Here is a 26,908-nt window from a genome sequence, read left to right on the forward strand (position 1 = left end):
TACCCATTAATGTTAATATCCCAACTAGTCTGTTCCCAATCTCCTGCTCAATACCCATTACTGTTAATATCCCACCTAGTCTAATCCCAACCTCCTGCTCACTACCCATTACCGTTAATATCACACCTAGTCTAATCCCAACCTCCTGCTCACTGCCCATTACCGTTAATGTCCCACCCAGTCTAATCCCAACCTCCTGCTCACTACCCATTACCGTTAATATCCCACCTAGTCTAATCCCAAACGCCTCCTCACTGCCCATTAAGGTTAATATCCCACCTAGTCTAATCCCAACCTCCTGCTCACTACCCATTACCGTTAATATCCCACCCAGTCTAATCCCAACCTCCTGCTCACTACCCATAACCGTTAATATCCCACCTAGTCTAATCCCAACCTCCTGCTCACTGCCCATTACCGTTAATATCCCACCCAGTCTAATCCCAACCTCCTGCTCACTGCCCATTACCGTTAATATCCCACCTAGTCTAATCCCAACCTCCTGCTCACTGCCCATTACCGTTAATATCCCACCTAGTCTAATCCCAACCTCCTGCTCTCTAGCCATTACCATTAATATCCCACCTAGTCTAATCCCAACCTCCTGCTCACTACCCATTACTGTTAATATCCCACCTAGTCTAATCCCAACCTCCTGCTCACTCCCCATTACCGTTAATATCCCACCTAATCTAATCCCAACCTCCTGCTCAATCCCCATTACCGTTAATATCCCACGTAGTCTAATCCCAAACTCCTGCTCTCTGCCCATTACCGTTAATATCCCACCCAGTCTAATCCCAACCTCCTGCTCACTGCCCATTACCGTTAATATCCCACCCAGTCTAATCCCAGCCTCCTGCTCACTACCCATTACCATTAATATCCCACCCAGTCTAATCCCAACCTCCTGCTCACTACCCATTACCATTAATATCCCACGTTGTCTAATCCCAACCTCCTGCTCACTGCCCATTACTGTTAATATCCCACCAGTCTAATCCCAACCTTCTGCTCACTGCCCATTACCGTTAATATCCCACCTAGTCTAATCCCAACCTCCTGCTCACTGCCAATTACCGGTAATATCCCACCTAGTCTAATCCCAACCTCCTGCTCTCTAGCCATTACCATTAATATCCCACCTAGTCTAATCCCAACCTCCTGCTCACTACCCATTACTGTTAATATCCCACCTAGTCTAATCCCAACCTCCTGCTCACTGCCCATTACCATTAATATCCCACCTGGTCTAATCCCAACCTCCTGCTCACTCCCCATTACCGTTAATATCCCTCCTAGTCTAATCCCAAACTCCTCCTCACTACCCATTACCGTTAATATCTCACCTAGTCTAATCCCAACCTCCTGCTCACTACCCATTACTGTTAATATCGCACCAAGTCTAATCCCAACCTCCTGCTCACAACCCATTACTGTAAATATCCCACCTAGTCTAATCCAACCTCCTGCTCACTGCCCATTACTGTTAATATCGCACCTAGTCTAATCCCAACCTCCTGCTTACGACCCATTACCATTAATATCCCACCTTGTCTAATCCCAACCTCCTGCTCACTGCCCATTACTGTTAATATCGCACCTAGTCTAATCCCAACCTCCTGCTCCCTGCCCATTACTGTTAATATCCCACCTAGTCTAATCCAAACTTCTGCTCGCTGCCCATTACCGTTAATATCCCACCTGGTCTAATCCAACCTTCTGCTCACTGCCCATTACTGTTAATATCGCACCTAGTCTAATCCCAACCTCCTGCTCCCTGCCCATTACTGTTAATATCCCACCTAGTCTAATCCCAACCTCCTGCTCCCTGCCCATTACTGTTAATATCCCACCTAGTCTAATCCAACCTTCTGCTCACTGCCCATTACTGTTAATATCCCACCTCGTCTAATCCAACCTTCTGCTCACTGCCCATTACCGTTAATATCCCACCTAGTCTAATCCCAACCTCCTGCTCACTAACCATTACCGTTAATATCGCACCTAGTCTAATCCCAACCTCCTGCTCAATACCCATTACTGTTAATATCCCACCTAGTCTAATCCCAACCTCCTGCTCACTACCCATTACTGTTAATATCCCACCTAGTCTAATCCCAACCTCCTGCTCACTACCCATTACTGTTAATATACCACCTAGTCTAATCCCAACCTCCTGCTCACTACCCATTACTGCTAATATCCCACCTACTCTAATCCCAACCTCCTGCTCACTACCCATTACTGTTAATATCTCACCTCGTCTCATCCCAACCTCCTGCTCACTAACCATTACCGTTAATATCGCACCTAGTCTAATCCCAACCTCCTGCTCACTACCCATTACTGTTAATATCCCACCTAGTCTAATCCAACCTCCTGCTCACTACCCATTACTATTAATATCCAACCTTAGCTATTCCCAACTTCCCAGTTTCCTGTTCACTCCACAAATACTAACAACTCAATTTGTCATAAATAATAGAATTATCTATTGTAATCTATCGAGTGCTTCAGGTTGTGGGAGTAAATTATGCATTCTGACCACAATGTACATAAATATATGAATCTAACCTAACCCGTAATACTTCGAATTGGCCGACATTTGCCCCCTCTGTACAAACAGTGGAAACACTCTGCGGTCGGAGGCCTACCTCGGGAGTACAATCCGACCTGCAAAATGATTCCGAAAGTGTCCGCTTGGGTCCATGAAGAATTCCGGTCTTGGGCCTCCAGGCGGAGGCAGCGTAATGGCCAACACATCCCAGTGACCCAGGTGGTTCAGAACCGTCCCTGGAATCTCGTACACCCAGTTCTCCAATGACCAAGGAGGATTGTGTTTCAATCATCTATAAAGGGAATCCCCTAATGATAAGCAATGTAATCCCCAAATAATTATAAATGTACAGAATAATAATAATGATAAATGTACTAAACTGCAATTTTATGCAAAAGATCCTTCCTTGCACCAACCTCAGTAAAAATGTAATTTTTTGATAAATAATTTTAGCCATCTGAATCCGGGTCAATATTTGCATAAACTCATTTGATGTGTATGTGCATAATTTTGGATTTTTAAACGTTTTATTTAAGCCTTATATAAACCATTATGCGGATGCAAGCAGGCCCTGTGCCTACTTTTAGCAGCCATAAGAGTTGTGTGGGCAATAACTGGGCAGTTGTTGGGTAAAGAGCCGAACTCAGCTTCAGCAATGCTCATTTTATGGGCGGTTTGGATGATCTGTCAAGGCGTAAATTGACGGATTGCAAGTTCCGGCTCCAAAAGTTGCAAGGCCTTTCAAATGGATTACAGAGACTGTAATTTCAGGGCTATTTATTTCATCATGTGCGTTCAGAATCTTGAAGACTTCCATCAACACTTCACTTAATCTTCTCGACTCTCGTGGCATGAGCCCAGATTATCAAATCCCCTCCAAAACACACGGCCTACTGTGGCTGCAGTGTGTACCATCTACAAGATGCACTGCAGCAACTCGCCAAGGTCTCTTCAGCATCAGCTCCCAAACCCACAACCTAGAAGCACAAGGTCAGCAGGCGCATGGGAACGCCACCATCTCCAAGTTCCCCTGCAAGTCACACAAACCATCCTGACTTGGAAATAACTCGCTGTTTCTTCTTTGTCGCTGGGTCAAAATCCTGGAAGTCCCTCCCTAACAGCACTGTGGGAGTACCTTCACCTCACGGACTGCAGCGGTTCAAGAAGGCAGCTCACCACCACCTTCTCAATGCAACTAGGGATGGGCAATACATGCTCACTTTGCCAGCAACGCCACATCCCATGAATGAATTAACACATCACTCCTCATTTCTGATAACATCCCAGTGAATCCGCAAGACTGTTTCCCATTTGTTAAAATGTCCTTCCCATAAATGGAGTGTCCAAAATGGAGTTTACACTACTGGGTAAATGACCTCCTGTGCTCTGGGTCTGGAGCATCACTCCCCAGAGGAACATTAGGAAAATGAGCTCATTCAGTCTGCAAATGTCAATTAAATTTATGTGGATGAATTTCCGCTCCACTCTGGTTACAGAGAGGATGACTGATGGATGAAATATTAATAGTTGCATAGTTTAATGTTCTTCCACGTTTTAGATTCAGTATTTTTATTAGATCGAGCCGTTTTTTGAGTTTGAACTTTCATCCAATTAAACAGTGTGAAAACTGAAGCCATCGTATTCTACAAACTCCGCCTCCTCACCACTTCATTTCATCCTCCTACTAGACCACTGAGGCTGAAGCAAACTGTCCAATATCTCTTCATCCAACCTCAATCTGAACTCCCCACCCCATATACATTCCTTTTCAAAGACCACCTACTTCTGTCTCTAATATTGTCCATCTTCAGCCCTACCTCATTCCATCTGCTGCTGAACCCTCACCCATGCCTTTGTCAACTCCAGACTCGACTATTCCAATGCTTCCCTGGCCGGCCTCCCACCCTGCCCCTCCATAAACTTCAGCTACTCCAAACTATGCTGCCTGTGCCCTGTTGTTCTGACTCTGGCCTCTTGTGCACCCCTTCCTTTACAACACCACTGATGGCCAAGCGTTCAGTTGACTAAGGCTCCACACTCTGTAATTCACTCTCTGAACACCTCTGCCTCGCCACCTCTCTCTCCTCCTTCAAATTGACCTTTCCTCTAGTTTTTGGTCATCTCTAATAGTATATCCTGCTTTGTCTCGGGTCCATTGTCTGATTCCGTCTCTGTGAAGGGCCTTGGGACATTCTTCTACGTTAAAGCCGTTATATAAATAAAAGTTGTTGATGATAAACATCCTGATTACATGCTGCAAGTGTGCCTGGGTTACTGCGGTTTCATACTAGCAGCGGGCGTGCAAAATAATGGTTGTCAAACATGTCTATCACCGACGGACATGTAATTGGATTTTTCATTTTTTTTTGGTAGATTTATGTGACCGATAAATCAACAGTGGTTTTAGTTCTCAGTAAATAACAAAGTGTGAAAGCAGGAAGTAAGTGTGAGAAACGAGTGCATCATCTTGTCAATCAGGACTCTGATGTCATGTTGGACACTGAAGCACAGAGAATACTAATCCCATTAAACCTATTGCAGATTCTCAGTGACTCCTCACTCTCCGAGAACAATATTCCTGATTTCTATTTTCCTTTTATCTCATTTATTTCCCGTTAATGAGTGAATCAAGATGTTTACAGAATACTCAGCCCATGTTCAGAATGGGTAAGTACTCGTCCCAGTGATGACTTTCTGTGCTCAAAGCAATTGGGAGATCCCATCACTGAGCAGATCCTTTCCTTCTCATTATCAGTGTTTGTCTTTCACTCATCTCCTCAATATATTTATGACTATTCTTTACAGGCAGTCACTGAGCTCGCGGAGAAGGGAAACCGGGCGGACAGTTCCAAACTTCTCCTAACTCTGGTGATGGAGAAAGGCTCTGGGGTCCGAAGGGTGATGTGGGAATCCTTGGTGAAAATGCGCCACAGGTTACCAAAGCTGAACAAAATGCTGAAAGAAATACAGGAACTTGGTACGGTAAAATCACCCACTGAATTCAATGACAGATTCTAACACTGCAGATTTTACTATAATATCACCGAGATCTGAATTGATGAAAGTTAATTGTTTTAAACAGGTTCTGATCCATTTGATTACATGAACATCGCAGAAGGTTTATCCAAAATACCCGGTAACCTGAAAGGTAAGTGATGAAATGGGGAGTTCAAACCTGTCTGCATGTACACTCTTTACCTGTGGTGTGACCACCTCGTTAAACGTGCTATCCACGTAGATCTCAGCCTCGTGGATGCTCCACAGTGACTCCAGATCTGAAACGCGGAACAGCTAGTGGAGAATATTCCCCCCGTTTTGCATTTACTTCAGCTTTACTAGGGCTCCTTGATGCCACACTCGGTCAAATGCTGCCTTGCTGCCAAGGCAGTCACTCTCACCTCACCTCTGGAATTCAGTTATTTGTCCATGGTTGGACCAAGGCTGCAATGAGGTTGGAAGCCGAGTGGTCTTGGCGGAACCCAAACCGGCCATCAGTGAGCAGGTTAATGGTGAGTAAGTGCTGTTGATAGCACTGTCGATGACAGCTTCCATCACGTTGCTGATGATTAAGAGTAGACTGATAGGGTGGCTAGTTCTGGAGCACAGGTCTTCCGCACGAAAGCCGGGCTGTTGTCAGGGCCCATAGCCTTTGCTGTATCCAGTGCACTTTCTTGATATCTGGAGTGAATTGTATAGGCTGAAGACTGGCTTCTGTGATGGTGGGGCCCTCAGGGGGAGGCCGGCCCCAAAGTTCTTTTCGCACAAGATTCTTGCGATCACTGTGTCGAGAATGTTGGGTTTTCCAAACTTTAATTCAAATCAAAATTTTTTTTTAATTCGTTTATGGGATCAGGGTGCCGCTGGCAAGGCCTGCATTTATTGCCCATCCCTAGTTGCCCTTGAGAAGGTGATGGTGAGCTGCCTTCTTGAACCACTGCAGTCCATGTGGTGAAGGTACTCCCATGGTGCTGTTTGGGAGGGAGTTCCAGGAATTTGATCTAGCGATGATGAAAGATCGGTGATACACTTCTAAGTCAGGATGGTGTGTGACTTGGAGGGAACTTGGAGGTGGTGGTCCCATTTGCCTGCTGCCCTTGTCCTTCTAGGTGGAAGAGGTTGTGTGTTTGGGAGGTGCTGCCGAAGAAGCCTTGGCAAGTTGCTGCAGTGCATGTTGTAGATGGTACACACTGCAGCCACGGTGCGCCGGTGGTGGAGGGAGTGAATGTTTAAGGTGGTGGATGGGGTGACAATCAAGCAGGCTGCTTTGTCCTGGATGGTGTTGAGCTTCTTGAGTGTTGTTGGAGCTGCACTCATCCAGGCAAGTGGAGAGTTCAATCACACTCCTTACTTGTGCCTTGTAGATGGTGGCAAGGCTTTGGGGAGCCTGGAGGTGAGACACTCGCCGCAGAATACCCAGCCTCTGATCTCTTGTTGCCACAGTATTTATGAGGCTGGTCCAGTTATTTTCAAAATAAATATTTCAATGTTTGCCCAAACCTGATATAAAGATGGGCAAACATTAAAATATTTCTTTTGAAAATCTTCTTAAAACAAATATTTTTTTTTAAATGGACAAATTTCACACCGCGCAAAAGTAAAATTAGTTTCCAGACCCTTAACAGTTGTTTACTAGTAATAATGCTTTAATTCCCCAGTTTCAGCAATTCCTTTCTATCTAACGTTTTGTGAGGAATTGGACAGTGTACATACTGCGGAAGAGCTGAAGTTCTCTTCAGTTTCCCTGATCTGGTATTTACACTGATTCCCGGCTCTGTTGGGACAGGTGTCGGGGGGCGGGGGGGGGGCGGGGCGGGCACAGTGCAGCTAGTTCCGGAGCTGTCATTGACAAGACCACAACTTCAGGATTTTCACCTGCACCTGCTCATGTGCCAAAATCCCGAAGTTGCAGTCAGCTTCAAAGGAGGAATCATGGCGAATGCTGTCAGTTCGCCATCATTCCGACCGCAAATTCTGGGTTTACAATTTCTGAAACACTATATAACAGGATATGATTTCAAAAGGCCTTCGATAAGGTGCCCCATAATAGACTGATGAACTCGGTCAGAGAATGTGGAGTCAGGGAACAAGTAGCAGAATGGATAGCTAGCTGGCTTCAAGACAGAAAGCAGAGAGTAGGAGTAAAGGGTAGCTATTCACAGTGGCAGAAGGTGGGTAGTGGTGTTCCACAAGGATCACTGCTAGGACCACTGCTGTTCACAATTTACATTAACGATTTAGACTTTGGAATCAAAAACACAATTTTTAAATTTGCAGATGGCACCAAATTGTGGGGGGCGGATAGTCAATACTGAGAAGGACTGCAACAAGTAACAGGAGGCCATTAATAAACTTGCAGAATGGGCATATAATTGGCAGATGAAGTTCAACACAGAAAGATGTGAGGTATTACATTTTGGTAGGAAGAATAGGGAGGTCGCCCATCACTTGGAGGGTGCGAGTCTAGGTGGGGTAGAGCAACAAAGGGATCCCTGAGTACAAATACACAAATCACTAAAAGTTGCGACACAGGCCAAGCACTAGGGGTTATTTCTAGAGGGATAGAATTGAAAAGTAGGGAAGTTATGCTAAACCTGTATCGAACCTTGGTTAGACCACACTTAGATTACTGTGTACAGTTCTGGTCACCATAGTATAAAAAGGCACTGGAGAGGGTGCAGAGAAGATTTACAAGGATGATACCAGAAATGCGAGGGTATACATATCGGGAAAGGATGAAGAGGCTGGGTCTATTTTCTCTTGATAAAAAGAAGACTAAGTGGTGACCTAATATATGTCTTCAAAATTGTGAAACATTTTGATAGAGTGGATACAGAGAGAATGTTTCCACTTGTGGGGAAGAGCATAACTAGAGCCCATCAAGAAAGACAGTCACCAAGAAATCCAACAGGGAATTCGGAAGAAACTTATTTGCCCAATGAGTGGTGAGAATGTGGAACTCGCTACCACAGGGAATGGTTGAAGCGAATAGTATCGATGCATTTAAGGGGAGGCTGGACAAGCATATGAGGGAGAAGGGAATAGAGGGTTACGCTGATAGATTTAGATGAGGAAAGACGGGAGGAGGCTCGAGTGGAGCATAAACACCGGCATGGACTGGTTGGGTCGAATGGCCTGTTTCTGTGCCGTATATCCTATGTAATGATTAGGGACAGCAAATGGCCATTTGTCCCAAATGAGCGTTTCTCTATTATCGAGATGAACCCAACTAGCCCTCCTCTCAGTGTGTCCACAGAATCGCATTTACTTGTCTCCGTACTCCACTAACACTGCCCCTTTAGTGTCCTTCCCTGATAACTGTTCCCCCGCTCTATTACCCTTTGGGTAAAAAGTTACCTTGGTTTCCCTTCCTACTTCTGACATTCAATTTTCTCGGTTACTAATTAATTTGTAAATGTGAGCCTGTTTCTTGCACTAATGTCATGAATTCCATTAAAATGTTTCTATACAGAAGTCTCTTGCCCTCAACCTAAACTCCTAATACCTAGAATAATCTTTCTCGTTCCCCTCTGTACCTTCAGAATGACAGTAACCCTCACCAGTGATCAGGTGACTGTGGAAGTGGAGTTAATACACCAGATAACCAGAGTCCTGAAGCAACAGCAAATGATCTCCTGTTCTTTCACAGCCTGTCTCTCGCTCAGTGACCACAATACCACAGATAACATGTCCGAGTCCTGATATAAGGACAGTGGATTTCTGTTCAGGATCGGCGAGGATTAAATAGAGAATTCCAGAGCTTAGGACCAAGAAAGCTGAAAAAAGGCTGGCAATGATGGAATGATGAAAATTTGGAACACGCAGGAGGCCAGATTTGGAGGAGTGCAGAGATCTCGGGTTGTAGGGCTGGAGGAAGCTACAGGGATTGGGAGGGTGAGGTTATGGAGGGATCGGAATGCTAAAATGATTATTTTTAAAACGAGGCATTGCCGGACGCGGAGCCGATGTAGGTCAGCGAGGAATGGGGTGAGGGGTGAACGGGAATTGGGGCAAGTTAGGTTAGGGGCAGCAGAGTTTTGAATGACCTCAAGTTTCCGGCGTGTGCAAGGTGGGAGGCTGACCAAGAGCGCTTTGGAATAAGGAGGCTGAGCAGGAGAGGGGTGGAGTTGTTCATCTGGAGGTAATGAAGACATTGGTGTGGGTTTCAGCAGCAGATGAGCTGAGGCAAGGGCGGAGATGGCTAATATTATGGAGGTGGAAGTAGGTCTTGGTGATGGAGAGGATATGGGGTTGGGATCTCAGTTAAGGATCAAATAGTCCGCCGATTGGAACTTACTTCCCTTCCCAGTCTGTCCATCACCCAATGCACACAATATCATAGATAACGTGCCCAAGGCCTGATAAAATAATAGTGGGCTTCTGAACATTCACAGTCTGTCCCTCTTCCCAGAGATATCCAATGTCCTATTTCCCATTTCTGAAGATTGTAAGCACCACTGACTGTGTGAATGATTGATCCACTAGAAGTCTACTATCTTATAACCAGGATCATGTGTGGATTTGTACTGAACATAAGAAATAGGAGCAGGAGGAGGCCATTTGATCCTTCGAGCCTGCTCCGCCATTCAATAAGGTCATGGTTGTTCTTCTACCTCATCTCCGGTTTCCTGCATTATCCCCATATTCCTTGATTCTCTTAATATTCAAAAATCTATCAATCTCTGTCTTGAATATACTCAATGACTGAGCCTCCACAGCCCTCTGGGGTAGAGAATTCCAAAGATTCACCACCCTCTGAGTGAACAAGTGTCTCCTCATCTCAATCCTAAATGGCTGACCCCTTATTCTGAGACTGTGACCCCTGGTTCTAGACTCCCCAGCCAGGGGAACCATCCTCCCTGCATCTACCCTCTCAAGCCCTGTAAGAATTTTGTATGTTTCAATGAGATCACCTCTCACTCTTCTGAACATTAGAGAATATAGGGCTAGTCTACTCAATCTCTCCTCATAGAACAGTCCCCCCATCCCAGGAACCAGGCTGGAGAACCTTTGTTGCACTCTCTGTGGCAAGTATATCTTTCCTTAGGTAAGGAGACCAAAACTGTACAAAATAATCCAGCTGTGGTCTCACCAGGGCCTTATATAACTGCAGTAAGATATCTTTACTATTGTACTCCAATCCTCTTGTAATAAGTGCCAACATACCATTTGATTTCCTAATTACTTGCTGTACCTGCATGTTAACTTTGTGATTTGTGTACAAGGACACCCAGGTCCCTCTGAACACCAACATTTCCCAATCTCTCACCATTTAAAAAAAATTCTGCTTTTCTATTTTTCCTACCAAAGTGGACACATTCAGATCTCTCCACATTATATTCCATGTGCCATGTTCTTGCCCACGCACTTAGCCTGTCTACATCCCCTTGAAGCCTTCTTGCAACTCCTCACAACTTACATTCCCACTCAGCATTGAATCATCAGCGAACTTAGATAAAGTACATTTGGTTCCCGCATCCAAATCATTGATGTAGAGTGTGAATAGCTGAGGCCCAAGCACTGACCCTTGCGTTACCCCACTAGTTACAGCCTGCCGACCAGAAAATGTCCCGTTTATTCCTACTCTCTTCTGTCCGTTAACCAATCCTCAATCCATGCTAGTACATTACCCCCCAGTCCCATGAGTCCTAATGACTGAGGTTTAATAACCTCTTGTGTGGCACCTTATCGAATGCCTTCTGAAAATCCAAATACACTACATCCACTGGTTCCCCCTTATTTATTCTGCTAGTTACAACCTCATAAATCTCTAACAGGTTCGTCAAACACGATTTCCCTTTCATAAATCCATGTTCACTCTGCCCAATCCTATTATTATTTTCAAATTGCCCTGTTACCACTTCCTTAATAATAGATTCTATCATTTTCCCTACGACTGATGTCAGGATAACTGGTCTGAAGTTCCCCATTTTCTCTCTCCCTCCTTTCTTAAATAGTGGGGTTACATTTGCTACCTTCCAATCTGCGGGGACTGTTCCAGAATCAAGGGAATTTTGGAAAATGTCATCCAGTGCATCCACTATCTCTATAGCCAACTCTTTCAAAACCCTAGGATGAAGGCCATCAGGTCCAAGGAATTTATCGGCTTTCAGTCCCATTAATTTCTCCAGTACTTTTTTTTACTAATACTAATTTCTTTCAGTTCCTCATTCTCGCTGGACCTTCGGTCTCCACTATTTCCGGGAAGTTTTTTGCATTTTTCTTCTGTGAAGATAGACACGAAGTATTTGTTTAATTTATCTGCCATTTTCTTATTTCCTGTTACAATTTCTCCTGTCTCAGCCTGTAAAGGACCCACATTTACTTTCACAAATATTTTTCTTTTTACATAACTATAGCAGATTTTACAGTCTGTTGTTATGTCTCTTGCTAGTTTACTCTCATTCTATTTTCCCTTTCGTTATCAGTTTCTGGTCCTCCTTTGCTGAATTCTAAAATACTCTCAAACTTCAGGCTTACTACTCTTTTTGGCAACAATATAAGCATCTTCCTTTGATCTAATACTATCTTTAACTTCTCTTGTTAGCCACGGTAGGAACACCTTTCCTGTGGGGTTTTTGTGCCTTAAACGAATGTATATTTGTTGTAAATTATGTAGTAATTCTTTAAATGCTCGCCATTGCTTGTCTACCATCATAGCTTTTAATGTGGTTTCCCAAACTATCTTAGACAACTCGTCCTCATAACTACGTAGTTTGCTTTGTTTAGTTTTAAGACCCTAGTTTCAGATTTAACTAAATCACTTTTAAACTCAACATAAAATTCTATCATATTATGGTCACTCTTCCCTAAAGGCCCCTTTACAACAAGGTTATTAATTCATCCTTTCTTATTGCACAATACTAGATCTAAACTAGCCTGTTCCCTAGTTGGTTCCTCAACATACTGATCTACAAACCTAACTTGCATACATTCCGTGAATTCGTCCTCCACAGTATTACTGCAAATTTGGATTGCCCAGTCTATATGTAGATTAAAGTCCCCCATGATTATTGTATTACCCTTGTTACATTCGCCTCTAATTTCATGATTTATATTCTGCCCTACGTTACAACTACTGTTTGGGGCCTATACACAACTCCCACCAATGTTTTCAGCCCCTTGCTGTTTCTTAGCTCCACCCGAACTGACTCTACTTCTTGATTTTCAGAGGTAAGGTCCTTTCTCTCAACTGCCTTTATTCCATCCTTTATTATCAGGGCTAACCCTCCTCCTTTTCCATTTTTTTTAACTCTTCTAAAAGTTAAGTATCCTGAAATATTTAGTTCCCAATCTTGGCCACTTTGCAACCAGGTCTCCATTATAGCTATCAGATCAAACCTGTTAATTTCTGTCTGCAGTATTAATTCATCTATTTTGTTGCGAATGCTTTGCGCATTCAGATATAGTGCCATTAGCTTTATCTTATTTCTATTTTTCCCTGATGTCAACTTAGTCACTGATGCCTTATTACCTTTGTTAGTCTCTCTCTGCCATCCTGACGCACTCTGCTTATTTTTACCCAAAACACTACTCTGTTCTAGAGCCTTGACATTTCTCTCACTGCTTTTAAATTTACTCTTTCCTGAAGCCTCCCACCCCCAACCCTTCATTAGTTTAATGCCCTGTCTACTGCCCCAGTTATTCGGTTCCCCAGGGCACTGGTCCCAGCCCCGTGGAGCCCGTCCCAAAGGAACAGCTCCCTCTTTCCCCAGTACTGGTGCCAGTGCCCCATAAATTGAAAGCCCTTCCTCCCACACCACTCATTGAGCCACACAGTTAAACCTCTATTCTGTTTGGCCCTATGTCAATTTGCGCGGGGTTCAGGTACCAATCCATAGATCATTACCTTTGAGGTTCTGTTATTTAATTTGGATCCTAGCTCCTCAAACACCCTCAGCAGAACCTCTTTCCTGGTTCCTACGTAGACCACGACAACTGGATCCTCCCCCTCCCACTCCAAGTTCTTCTCCAGCCTCGAGGAGATGTCAATAGCAAAGGGCAGGCTGGAAAGTATTAACCATCAGAGGGAAAAGTCATATCATTGAAACCTGCATGTTCAGTGAATATTAGAATCATTTGAGGATTTGAAACAATTCTCGGCCATTGTTCACTTTCAAACGAGGTTTCTATTAACTGAGTTTTAATTTCAACACCCACCTCTATTGAAGCTGTGAATTAAACCTTGCAATATTTTACTGAATAATGAAACGTTATTGAGAAGTTGTCTTTATGTCAATACAACTAACATTGAGACCACGTTCTGTCTGTTCTAATTGAAGATCTTCAACAGCAACACAAGGAAACACTCCGGGTACAAACTGAAACACTGAGAGTGAACACGATCCTAATAAGGGAGAAGGTTAAGATTTTCCAGCTGGTTGACCGATACGCTGAACTAACGGTCATTTCTACTGTTCGAGATCGGACACTTCTGGAACATGAACTGCTGGCAAGAGGCCGAGACCATGAAGAGTGGAGAGAGAAACACCTCCGGAGAGAGCTGGAAAAAATCCGAACTGATCAATTGTTCCACCGCAGTTTTTCCCGGAGAAAATCCAATTCTGGGAGTTCAGGAGCAGTGAGCGGTGTCCCGGGGATTGGAAAAACAACAATGGTACAAAAGATTGTTCATGACTGGGCCACTGAGAAAATATACCCACACTTTCAATTTGTTTTCAGCTTTAAATTCCGGGATTTGAACGCTATTAACTGTAGAATAAACCTGAGGAATCTGATACTGGATCTGTATCCTTACTTTGGGAATATTCTGGGAGAGCTCTGGAAGAACCCAGAGGGATTGCTGTTTATATTCGATGGTTTGGATGAATTCAAGGACAGTATTGATTTTGCTGACAATCGGAGAAATACAGAACCTCAGCACAGGTGCACAGATCCTGAAGACTGGTGTGAAGTATCTGACATTGTGTACAGTTTAATACAGCACAAGCTGCTCCCAGGATGTTCAGTGCTAGTGACCAGCCGCCCCACTGCATTACATTTATTGGAAAAGGCTGAGATCAGTGTCTGGGCTGAAATCCTGGGATTTGTTGGTGAAGAACGGAAGGAATATTTCAAAAAGTTTTTTGAAGATCAGATGGTGGCAGCAGCTGTTTTCAAACATGTGGAGGAGAACGAGATCCTGTACACCATGTGCTACAACCCTTCCTACTGCTGGATCCTCGGTCTGTCACTGGGTCCCTTCTTTACACAAAGAGACAGGAATCAGCAGCGAGTTCCCAAGACCATCACCCAACTATATTCCTACTATATTTACAACATTCTGAAAAACCATGGCCGAGAGATTGAAAGCCCCCGTGACGTGTTACTGAAGCTTGGTGAGATGGCCTTCACGGGAGTCTCCGAGAAGAAGATTGTGTTTAGAAATGGAGATTTGACCAAGTACAATCTGCAACCTTCCCAGTTCCTGTCTGGGTTCATGATGGAACTTCTGGAGAGAGATGATTCTGTCCAGAGCGTGGTGTACACATTCCCGCACCTCACCATCCAAGAGTTTGTAGCTGCAGTCGCACAATTCCTGACTCCAGGTCCCGGGGACATTCTGAAACTCCTCAGAGAAGCCCACAGAAAGGAAGATGGGCGATTTGAGATATTTCTCCGTTTTGTTGCTGGTCTCTCCTCCCCACAGGCAGCTCGGCCCCTGGAGGAGTTTCTGGGTCAATTTCTTCATCAAACCACCTGCCGAGTGATTGACTGGGTGAAGGAGAAGGTTGAAGGACAGATTGGAGACACAGAGAGTGTAACTGGTAAAAGGAACCTCCTGAACACATTCCACTGCCTCTTTGAGTCTCAGAATAAAGCACTGGCTCGGAAAACAGTGGGATCTGTGGAAACACTTACATTTACTGGATTGAGATTGACCCCGATTGACTGTGCGGTCCTGTCTCACGTCATTGGACTCTGTGATACAATAAAAGAGCTCGATCTACAGGACTGCTTCATTGAGTGTGAAGGACTCCAGCGGCTGGGACCCGTACTGCACAAATGCCGGGTGTTGAGGTAACTGTTTATTTGTCTCTAACTGTTGGGTGAGTTGTAGAACTGTCAGGGATTGTGTTGTTGCTCCGTAATGTAGGGAAACAAACAGTTCAGTTAAACCAGAGAGAAGCGGATTCAACACAAATATGACCAATAATAAGAGGATCGGTCAGTAATTCCCCAAGGACTGGAGAATCTAAATTGGATCCTTTTGAACAAGTAGGGATTTTACAGTCTTTATCGGATCAGCAGATACAGGTCACTGAGAGCCTGATAATTTAATTACAATAAATCATATTTAATAAGGCTGGACAGTGGAATGTAAACATAAAATATAATCCGGCCGTAAAGATCAAATTAATTTAAAATGTTTTCCACATCCACCATTTCAACTAGAAACAGGAGAGAAACCCGAGTTTAAATCACTGACATTTTGATATTTACTCCAATACCGTGCAGGGTGTGTCCTGTCGAGGGGTTATTTTCCTGGATTGGGAATATTGGGGAATCGGGAATCCTTTCAGCTGTAAATGTTTACAATTATTCACAGTCCTGAACATTAAGTAAAGATTGATATTCAGGATCTTAAAACTGCCGGTGAAAAGGTTCCAATCTAACCGGAGCACAGACACACACCGGCCAGCGGTGGGGGCTCGCACACAGCGGGCAGCTCCTGGGTAAACTGGGGGCAGTGAACCCGGGAATTCTCCATAATCCACCCCCTGTGTGTAAGGCCCCGCTCGGGGAGGGAACTTCCGAAATTTCCCCAAAAACTGTCGGGCCAGTTACCCCTGAAATAAATGTAGAGCCAGTTTAATAGGAATAATGTGAGCAGCAGTAGCCAACTTCCTGGCACCATGGGTGGGGTTCTGCTGCACAGGACGGGAGGAAAAAGAATGGGAGAGCTATAGTGATAGGGGATTCTATTGTAAGGGGAACAGATAGGCGTTTCTGCGGCCGCAAACAAGACTCCAGGATGGTATGTTGCTCCCCTGCTGCAAGGGTCAAGGATGTCTCCGAGCGGCTGCAGGGCATTCTGGAGGGGAAGGGTGAACAGCCAATTGTCATGGTGAATATAGGGACCAACGATATAGGTAAAAAAAAAATGGGATGAGGTCCTAAAAGCTGAATATAGGGAGTTAGGATGTAAATAAAAAAATAGAACATCAAATGTAGTAATCTCAGGATTGCTACCAGTGCCACGTGCTAGTCAGAGTAGAAATAGAAGGATATTGCAGATGAATACGTGGCTAGAGGAATATGCAAGGGGGAAGGATTCAAATTCCTGGGACATTGGAACCAGTTCTGGGAGAGGTGGGACCAGTACAAACTGGATGGTTTGCACATGGGCAGGACCGGGACTGATGTTCTAGGGGGAGTGTTTGCTCGTGCTGTTGGGGAGGGTTTAAACTAAAATGTCAGGGGGATGGGAACCTGTGCAGGGAGACAGAGGAAAGGGAAGCAAGCATAGAAGCAAAAGACAGGAAGGAGAAAAGCAAATGTGGAAGGCAGCGAAATCAAGAGTGTAAATCAAACAGGGCCACAGTAAATAATAATTCTAAAAGGGCTAAGAGGTTTAAAAAAACAAGCCTTAAGGCTTTGCGTCTTAATGCGAGGAGCATTCGTAATAAGGTGGATGAATTAGCTGCACAAATAGATGTAAACGGATATGATATAATTGGGATTACAGAGACTTGGCTGCAGGGTGACCAATGCTGGGAATTCAACATCCAGGGGTATTCAATATTCAGGAAAGACAGGCACAAAGGAAAAGGAGGTGGGGTAGCATTGCTGGTTAAAGAGGAGATTAACACAACAGTAAGGAAGGACATCGGCTCTGATGATGTGGAATCTGTATGGGTAGAGCAGGGAAATACCATGGGGCAGAAAACATTAGTGGGATTTGTATACAGACCCCCAAACAGTAATGCTGAGGTTGGGGATGGCATTAAACGGGAAATTAGAGACATGTGCAATAAGGGCACAGCAGTTATCATGGGTGACTTTGATCTACTTAGAGATTGGGCTAACCAAATTAGTAACAATACTGTGGAGGAGGAATTCCTAGAGTGTATATGGGGTGGTTTCCTGGACCAATATGTCGAGAAACCAACTAGAGATCAGGCCATCTTAGACTGGGTATTAAGTAATGAGAAAGGATTAATTAGCAATCTTGTGCGAGGCCCCTTGGGTCGGAGCGATCATTTTATGATAGAATTCTTCATTAAGATGGAGAGTGAAGTAGTTGACTCAGAGACTAGGGCCCTACGATAAAGGAAACTACAATGGTATGAGGCGCGAGTTGGTTAGGATGGATTGGGGAACGTTACTTAAAGGGTTGATGGTGGATAGGCAATGGCAAACATTTAAAGATCGCATGGAGGAACTTCAGAATTTGTTCATCCCTGTCTGGCATAAAAATAAAACAAAAAAAGTGGCACAACTGTGGCTAACCAGGGAAATTAGGGAGAGCATAAGATCCAAGGAGAGGACATATAAATTGGCCAGAAAAATCAGCAACCTGAGGATTGGGAGCAGTTTAGGATTCAGCAAAGCAGGACAAAATGATTAATTAAGAGGGGGGAAATAGAGTATGAGAGTAAGCTTGCGAGGAATATAAAAATTGACTGTAAAAGCTTCGATAGATATGTGAAGAGAAAAAAGATTATTGAAGTCAAGCGCAGGTCCCTTGCAATCAGAATCAGGGGAATTTATATTGAGGAACAAAAAATGGTTGACCAATTAAATACATACTTTGGTTCTGTCTTCACAAAGGAGGACACAGATAACCTCCCAGAGATGTCAGGGAACATAGGGTCTAATGAGAGGGAGGAACTGAATGAAATCAGTATTTGTAGGGAAATGGTGTTTGGGAAATTGACGGGATTGATGGCCGATAAATCCCCAGGGCCTGATAATCTACATCCTAGGGTACTTAAGGAAGTGGCCCTAGAAATAGTAGATGCATTGCTGATCATCTTCCAACATTCGATGGAATCTGGAACAGTACCCATGGATTGGAGGGTAGCTAATGTTGTCCCACTATTCAAAAAATGTGGTAGAGAGAAAACGGGAATTACAGACCGGTAAGCCTGACATCGGCAGTGCGGAAAATGCTAGAGTCCATTGTAAAAGATGTAATAGCAGAGCACTTGGAAAACAGTGACAGGATCGGACAAAGTAAACATGGATTTACAAAAGGTAAATCGTGCTTGACTAATCTACTGGAATTTTTTGAGGATGTAACTGGTGAAATAGATAAGGGAGAACCAGTGGATGTTGTGTATTTGGACTTTCAGAAGGCTTTTGATAAGGTCCCGCATAAGAGATTAGTGTGTAAAGTTAAGGCACATGGGATTGGGGGAAAGGTATTGACTTGGATAGAGAACTGGTTGGCAGACAGAAAGCAAAGAGTTGGAATAAACGGCTCTTTTTCCGAGTGGCAGGCAGTGACTAGTGGGGTAGCGCAGGGATCAGTCCTTGGACCCCAGCTATTCACAATATACATTAATGATGTAGACAAGGGAACTAGATGTAATATCTCCAAATTTGCAGACGACACAAAGTTGGGTGGGCGTGTGTGCTGTGAGGAGGATGCTGAGAAACTCCAGGATGATTTGGACAGGTTGGGTGATTGGGCAGAAGCATGGCAGATGCAATATAACATGGATAAATGCGAGGTTATCCACTTTGGTGGCAAAAACAGGAAGGCAGATTAATATCTGAATGGCAATAGATTGGGAGAAGGGGAAGTGCAACGAGACTTGGGTGTCCTTGTGCACCAGTCGCTGAAGGTAAGCATGCAGGCGGTGAAGGAGGCAAATGGTATGTTGGCCTTCGTAGCGAGAGGGTTTGAGTACAGGAACAAGGATGTCTTGCTGCAGTTGTACAGGGCCTTGGTGAGACCACATCTTGAGTATTATGTGCCATTTTGGTCGTCTTATCTGAGGAAGGATGTTCTTGCCGTGGAGGGAGTGCAGCGAAGATTCACCAGGCTGATACCTGGGATGGCAGGAATGACGTATGAAGAGAAATTGGGTCGATTGGGCTTGTACTCGCTAGAGTTTAGAAGAATGAGAGGGGATCTCATTGAAACTTATAAAATTCTAACAGGACCAGACAGACTAGATGCAGGAAGGATGTTTCCGATGGTCGGGGAGTCCAGAACCAGGGGTCACAGTCTAAGGATAAGGGGTAAGCCATTTAGGACAGAGATGGGGAGGAAATTCTTCACCCAGAGAGTGGTGAACCTGTGGAACTCTCTACCACAGAAGGCAGTTGAGGCCAATTCATTAAATATATTCAAGAAGGAGTTAGATATATTTCTTAAGGCTAACGGGATCAAGGGATAAGGGGAGAAATCAGGGACAGGGTACTGAGTTTGGATGATCAGCTATGATCTCATTGAATGTTGGAGCAGGCTCGAGGGGCTGAATGGCCTAATCCTGCTCCTATCTCCTATGTTTCTATGACTCCCCTCCCCTATCAACTAGGAGTAAAGGGCCATTTAAAACTTGTAACAGGACAGAATAAACTCTATTGCTGCTATTGACAAACATTCACTATAAGCCCTCTGACTCCCACAGCTACCTGGAATACACTTCCTCCCACCTCGCTTCCTGTAAGGACACTGGTCCATTCTCCCAGTTTTTCTGACGATGCCATGTTCCATACTATTGCATCCGATGTGTCATCCTTGGTCCTCAACCGAGGATTCCCCTCTACCGTGGCTGACACGGCTCTTGACCGTCTCCATTCTATTTCACGCACTTCCGCTATCACCCCTTCCCATCCCACCCAGAACCACGATAGGGTTCCCCTTGTCTTCTCCTTTCACCCACTAGCCTTCGCATTCAACGGATCATCCTCCGCCATTTCTGCCACCAAACACATCTTCCCCTCACCTCCCCTTTCAGCATTCCGAAGGGACCGCTCCCTGCGCGACACACTGGACCACTCCTCTATCACCCCCAACAACCCTTCCCCTTCGCCCGGCACCTTCCCGTGCAAGTGCAGGAAATGCAACACCTGTCCCTCATACCTCTTCCCTTCCCATTGTCCAGGACCCCAAACACCCCTTCTAGGTGAAACAGCGAATTATTTGTTGTACTTGCAATTTAGTATACTGTATTCGCTGCTCACGATGCGGTCTCCTCTACATTGGGGAGACCAAACGCAGATTGAGTGACCACTTGGCAGAACACCTCTGCTCAGTCCGTAAGGGAGACCCCGAGCTTCTGGTCGCCTGTCACTTTAATTCTCTGCTCCACTCCCACTCTGATCTCTCCATTCTCGGCCTCTTACACTCTTCCAACAATGTACAAGATAAGATTGACGAACAGCACCTCATCTTTCAATTAGGCACTTTACAGCAGAAATGTGACAAGTTTCTCCCAACATGACGAGGCCGGTCACTGAGCTCCAGGAGGGTAATTCTGTGAGGGTAATTCCCAGTGTGGGCGAGCTGTCAACCCGCCGCCACGCGCTTTTCCAAAATGTTGGGTCTGTCAGCGTTGAGCAGACCTGACACGTAGCGGTGGGGGAGGCAATTCAGGTCATTATGACCATGTTAACAAAGGATTAACAACTATTTTCAGCTCACCTTCAGAGTTTACCAGGTCGCCCATGTGGTCCACGCTGCTCGGGGATCACGTCAGGTAAGCAGGGCTGGAGTTGAAAGGCCATGGAATCGTTTCATTACTTGACAGCTGGAAATGTGCTATAAAAGCTCCCATCTCACAGCTGTTCACTTTTCAAGCTCAGAAGCTGTTGCTTACTGCATTTGGAAGACAGGTTGAGCTTTATACAGGTTGCAAGTGTTTGGAGCAAACTCTCTATCCAGTGTCACCTCATTGGAACAACCTCTCTCACCATTGACAGATTGCATGTGGCATCTCAAGTTCACCTGCCAACTATTACATCAGCATGGGTATGGTTTATAGTGTCTCACCTTGTGCCTCAGAGTCCCACCACCATCAGCCCCAACACCCGCAGCACCAGGCACACCAGCAACAACACCAACCTTCTCCGTAACTCCTGATGCTGCACAGCACAGAGGGCATGAACACCCGACCACATTGCTGAGCGGGACACCAGAGATGGCCTCACAATGGGCAGAGTTTCTTCACTTGACGCTGCATGCCCTGGATGACCCATAATGCACCAGGTTAACACCAGCCCACACCAACAACACAAAGCATCCCTACAATGCCCAAACCATTCCTGTCACACACATCAGCTTTGCGGGGGGTTCTGTTATGTCTCACCATTCACTGCAACTCACTATGCCACATCGAAAGGTGCACACAATTATGTCTAAGAACGGAAAGTGTTGAAAATAAAGATTTCAATGCTGGACACCATATTAACAGAAGCTTCACATGAACATTGGCTAAAACACACAATTGCCTACCCTTGTGTGTTGTTAGTTGGTATGATTGGACTAGGATGAGGGTGAGTGTGAGGGGTGGCGAGTGAGATGGGGATGTGATAATATAGAGAGAGATGGGTGGAGGTGTAGGTAAGTTGGTGAGAGTAAGAATGTTCAGGAGTAGAGTAGGGAAGGCAGAGTGATGGGGATGTGATGAGAGGCACAGCCGGATGAGGTTAAGTGTGGATTTGTAGTAATGTTTTGTGATCTACTCAAACCATTGAAAGGTTTGTGTCACTGCAGGCTGGTCCTCCCGACAACATCCCTGCTTGAGCCCCACTGTGCAATGTGCAACCAGGCTGTGTGGGTCTCTTCCACCCCTTGGAAGTGAAGAGAACCTCCCTGCGGGCTGTGGCTCCCTCCATAATCATCTAGAGGGAGTTCTGGGAGAGCCTGGGTGCAGCCGAGCTCCTCTGTGCTGATGTCAGTGTTTGTAGAACCTCAATACTGTAGAACACAGAGCACAATGGGCAAAGTCAATGTGTGTGTCATCAAATGAGGTCATCAAACCCGCTTCCTGCAATTCCCCAGAGCGAGGACGCGACCCCCGATAGTGGATTGGTGGTTAGGATCAGATCAGCCATGATCTTATTGAATGGCGGAGCAGGCTTGAGGGGCCAATTGGCCTACTCCTGCTCCTATTTCTTATGTTCTTATGTTCTGAACTGAACCCCGGCCCCACCCGACCCGATTCTGGCCCTAACCCCGACCCGACCCCTCCTGACCTGACCCCAGCCGCACCCGACCTGACCCCGAACCCACCCGACCCTGACCTGACCCGACTCTGGGCCCCACCCGACCCAGGCCGCCACCGACCCGCCCAGGTGGGAAATCATGGGGGGAAACTGGGTAATTAATGTCCTGAAGTACTTTCAGTGATTGCTGTAATATCCCAGCGAGAAAATTATATCAGATCCGGGCTTTGATTCAGTTTGTTTCTCTCTCTCTGTTTGTGTTTAGACTGAATCACAATAATCTGGGAGATTCAGGAGTGAAACCACTGTCTGTGGCTCTGAGGAACCCGGACTGTAAAATACAGACACTGGAGTAAGTGCCAGACTGTGTGAGATTGTGTTTATAATAACTGGATATCTGACACTGAACATTATTATTAGTATCAGTAATAGTGTTATTAATAAACTCTGGGGATTTACTGTGATTCCTGTTATTTCTCTCTCTGATCCCCAGGCTATGGAATGTCGGTCACACAGATTCTTGTGCCGAGGATCTCGCCTCCGCTCTCAGTACAAACCGCTCACTGACAGATCTGAACCTGAGTGATAATAAACTGGGAGATTCAGGAGTGAAACTAGTGTCTGCGGCTCTGAGGAAGCCGGACTGTAAAATGCAGAAACTGGTGTAAGTACCAGACTGTGTGAGATTGTGTTTATAATAACTGGCTGTCTGACACTGAACATTATTATTAGTATCAGTAATAGTGTTATTAATAAATTCTGGGGATTTACTCTGATTCCTGTTATTTCTCTCTCTGATCCCCAGGCTGTATGGTGTCGGTCTCACAGATTCTTGTGTCGAGGGTCTCATCTCCGCCACCGACCTCGGCCCCTCCCGACCCTCCACCGATCCCGGCCCCGCCCGACCTTCCCCCGACCCTCCACTGACCCTGGCCCCACCCGACCCTCCACCGACCCCACCCGATCCTCCACCAACCCCAACCGACCCCACCCGACACTCCACCGACCCCGGACCTCACTTTATTAATAAACTCTGGGGATTTACTCTGATTCCTGTTATTTCTCTCTCTGATCCCCAGGCTGGATGGTGTCGGTCTCACAGATTCTTGTACCGAGGATCTCGCCTCCGCTCCCAGTACAAACCGCTCACTGACGGATCTGGATCAGAGCAGCAGTGAAATGGGTGATAATAACCTGGGAGATTCAGGAGTGAAACTACTGTCTGCGGCTCTGAAGAACCCAGACTGTAAAATACAGAAACTGGGGTAAGTCCCAGACTGTGAGATTGTGTTTATGATAACTGGATGTCTGACACTGAACATTATTATCAGTATCAGTAATAGTGTTATTAATAAACTCTGGGGATTTACTCTGATTCCTGTTATTTCTCTCTCTGACCCCCAGTCTATGGGGTGTCGGTCTCACAGATTCTTGTGCTGAGGATCTCGCCTCTGCTCTCAGTACAAACCGCTCACTGACTGATCTGAACCTGAGTGATAATAAACTGGGAGATTCAGGAGTGAAACTACTGTCTGCGGCTCTGAGGAACCCGGACTGTAAAATACAGAAACTGTGGTAAGTACCAGACTGTGTGAGATTGTGTTTATAATAACTGGATGTCTGACACTGTACATTATTGTTAGTATCAGTAATAGTGTTATTAATAAACTCTGGGGATTTACTCTGATTCCTGTTATTTCCCTCTCTGATCCCCAGGCTGTATTGTGTCGGTCTCACAGATTCTTGTGTTGAGGATCTCGCCTCCACTCTCAGTACAAACCGCTCACTGACGGATCTGGACCTGGGATCAAACTCCTTCACAGACCGATCTGTCCCCACTCTCCGCCACCTCATACTGACCTGCAGGAGTCTGGAGCGGATCTGGTGAGTGTTTGTGTTAATGTTTAATGTAATAAATAAAATATCAATGGGATTCAGTCACTTTTCTGGGTAATATTTGTCTGTAATTATTATTGAAATATTAACCCAAGTCTCGCGGTTATTTACACTTGTTCAATCTGTTTATTTCCTGTTTAATCTTTAATCTGTTTCAGGCTGGCGGGGAATCAGTTCAGTTTAACCGGACAGAAACAACTGGAGTTACTGCGGGGAACCAGACCCCGACTGAGTGTGAGAGTGTGAACAGTCCAAGTGATGACGTCACTGCTCCCATTGTGTGACCATTCCAAGTGATGACGTCACTGCTCCCATTGTGTGACCATTTCCGGCCGTTGATTTGATTTTGATTTTAATTTAATTGTTTCCAGCTCGAGCTGATCGCGTCATCTCCCATTGTGAGGTCAGAGGCCCAGCGACAGGGTCACCTGACTCAGCCGCTCCCAGGCTGCACCCCTTTCAAAATGGATGTGAGAGTTTCTGCAAATTGCAGAGTCTGTCTGAGTGTGTCTGTATGTGAGTGGGTGTCTGTGTTTCTGCAAATTGCAGAGTCTGTGTGAGTGTGTGTGTCATGTTACTGTAAATTTTAGTTCAATGTGGGTGGGCGGGAGACTGAGTGAGAGACAGATGGACAGTCAGTGTGAGAGACATGAAATCAAAAGGCAAGTAGCAGAATAGAAAGCCTGTTTCTGTAGGCCACAAAGTGAAAAGATAAGATACAGAAAAGTGTCTTTTTGGTTTAAATCTTCCAACACAGCAGTCATCCCTCTGCAGGCTGGCGTGTGTGTCCGCGTCCATCTGTTCTCTGCTACTACCATGCCCGTTTCAGTCCGAGATTCCGGGAACTTATTGTATATCACCGACTCCATTTAGGCCCGGCGGTTTTTCTGTGACACGGGCGCTCAGTGCAGCATCCTCCCCGCTTCACTCCTCGACGTCAGGGCAGGGAGGCGCGGTTCTCCACTCCAGGCCGCCAACGGCAGTGCTATTCGTACATTCGGGAAGCGGCGGATCCAGGTGTGTTTCGGCGGGCAACTTTTCCAATGGGAGTTTATAACCGCCAAAATCGCACAGGCAATCCTCGGCACTGACTTCTTCTGTACCAATGGCCTATCGGTTAATTTATGAAATCGCCGTCTGATTCACGCCGCCACGTTTGCCTCCATCCCATGTTTTCGGGGCTCAGGCGTGCCTAACACGGGTTCCTGCACCGTGCCAGCGCCCGACGACTTCACCCGCCTTCTCGGGGAATTTCCGGAGCTCACTCGACCCACCCTCTCGGCGACGATCGCTAAACATGGTGTAGAACACCACATCGCAACGACCGGCCCCCCGGTTTATGCCCGGGCTCGACGGCTGGAGCCCAGTAAACTCGAGGCCACGAAGGCGGAGTTCGCCACCATGGAGCGACTGGGAATCGTTCGCCGGTCCATATCGTCCCTAAGCCCGGTGGTGGTTGGCCGCTCTGCAGTGATTATCGGCACCTCAATGAGGTCACGACTCCCGACCGGTACCCTACACCGTAAATCCAAGATTTCTCCGCACATTTGGCTGGCAATTCGTTTTTTTCCAAAATCGACCTCGTCCGGGGGTACCATCAAGTGCCCGTCCACCCCCAGGATGTCCAGAAGACGGCGGTCATTACCCCTTTCGGACTTTTCGAATTCCTCTGAATGCCGTTCGGACTCAAAAATGCGGCGCAGGCGTTCCAGCGCCTTATGGATTCAGTGCTGCGGGATCTTAAGTTTCTGTTTGTGTATCTCGATGACATCCTGGTCGCCAGTACTTCGAAAGAGGAACATCTCAAACACCTGCGCCTCCTTTTTCGCCGCCTCCATCAGCATAGCCTCATAATTAACCCGAACAAATGTCAATTCGGACTGCGGCAGATCGACTTTTTGGGCCACCGCATCACTGCGGCAGGAGCACTGCCGCTTCAGTCGAAGGTGGCGGCCATTGCTGCTTTCCCGCGCCCGCAATCCGTTAAAGCGCTCCAGGAGTTCCTTGGTACCATCGGTTCATTCCCCGGGCTGATGCGGCCGCTCTACGAGGCACTCAGAGGGAAGCCGGGGAAGGAACCTGTGGCCTGGACACCGGAGATGGATTGCGCTTTTGTGGACACGAAGGATGCTCTCGCAAACGCAACGATGTTGGCGCACTCGCTGCCTGGCGCCACCATCGCACTTATGAGTGACGCTTCAGACTACGCTATAGGCGCCGTGCAGGAGCAATGGGTTGATGGGACATGGTAACCGCTGGCGTTTTTTAGTTGCCAATTGCGTCGTAACGAGCGTAGCTGCAGCACGTTCGACAGGGAGTTGTTGGCGTTGT

General features: G+C 45.9%; 1 protein-coding gene across 5 annotated transcripts in view; it reads left to right on the plus strand.

Moving 5' to 3' along the window:
• Window positions 1–24,823, plus strand: part of LOC147084782 (NACHT, LRR and PYD domains-containing protein 3-like) — a 55,720-nt gene extending 30,897 nt beyond the window's left edge. Inside the window, exons 3-10 of one of the 5 annotated variants that reach the window (XM_085979500.1) lie at window positions 5,366–5,537; window positions 5,643–5,708; window positions 13,840–15,577; window positions 22,947–23,033; window positions 23,175–23,345; window positions 24,086–24,256; window positions 24,398–24,565; window positions 24,736–24,823. In XM_085979500.1, the coding sequence (XP_085835626.1) occupies window positions 5,366–5,537; window positions 5,643–5,708; window positions 13,840–15,577; window positions 22,947–23,033; window positions 23,175–23,345; window positions 24,086–24,256; window positions 24,398–24,565; window positions 24,736–24,823 (2,661 nt within the window). Of the gene's footprint in view, window positions 1–5,365; window positions 5,538–5,642; window positions 5,709–13,839; window positions 15,578–22,946; window positions 23,034–23,174; window positions 23,346–23,760; window positions 23,947–24,085; window positions 24,257–24,397; window positions 24,566–24,735 lie in introns of those variants that run through there. The other 4 variants (XM_085979501.1, XM_085979502.1, XM_085979503.1 and 1 more) reach the window with 4 other exon arrangements.
• The last annotated feature ends 2,085 nt before the right edge of the window (window positions 24,824–26,908 follow it).

This window comes from Somniosus microcephalus, unplaced genomic scaffold, assembly GCF_052327205.1.
Source record: "Somniosus microcephalus isolate GS21.2 unplaced genomic scaffold, FLI_Smic_1.0 unresolved_chr9, whole genome shotgun sequence".
In the NCBI taxonomy this organism is placed as follows: Eukaryota; Metazoa; Chordata; class Chondrichthyes; order Squaliformes; family Somniosidae; genus Somniosus; species Somniosus microcephalus.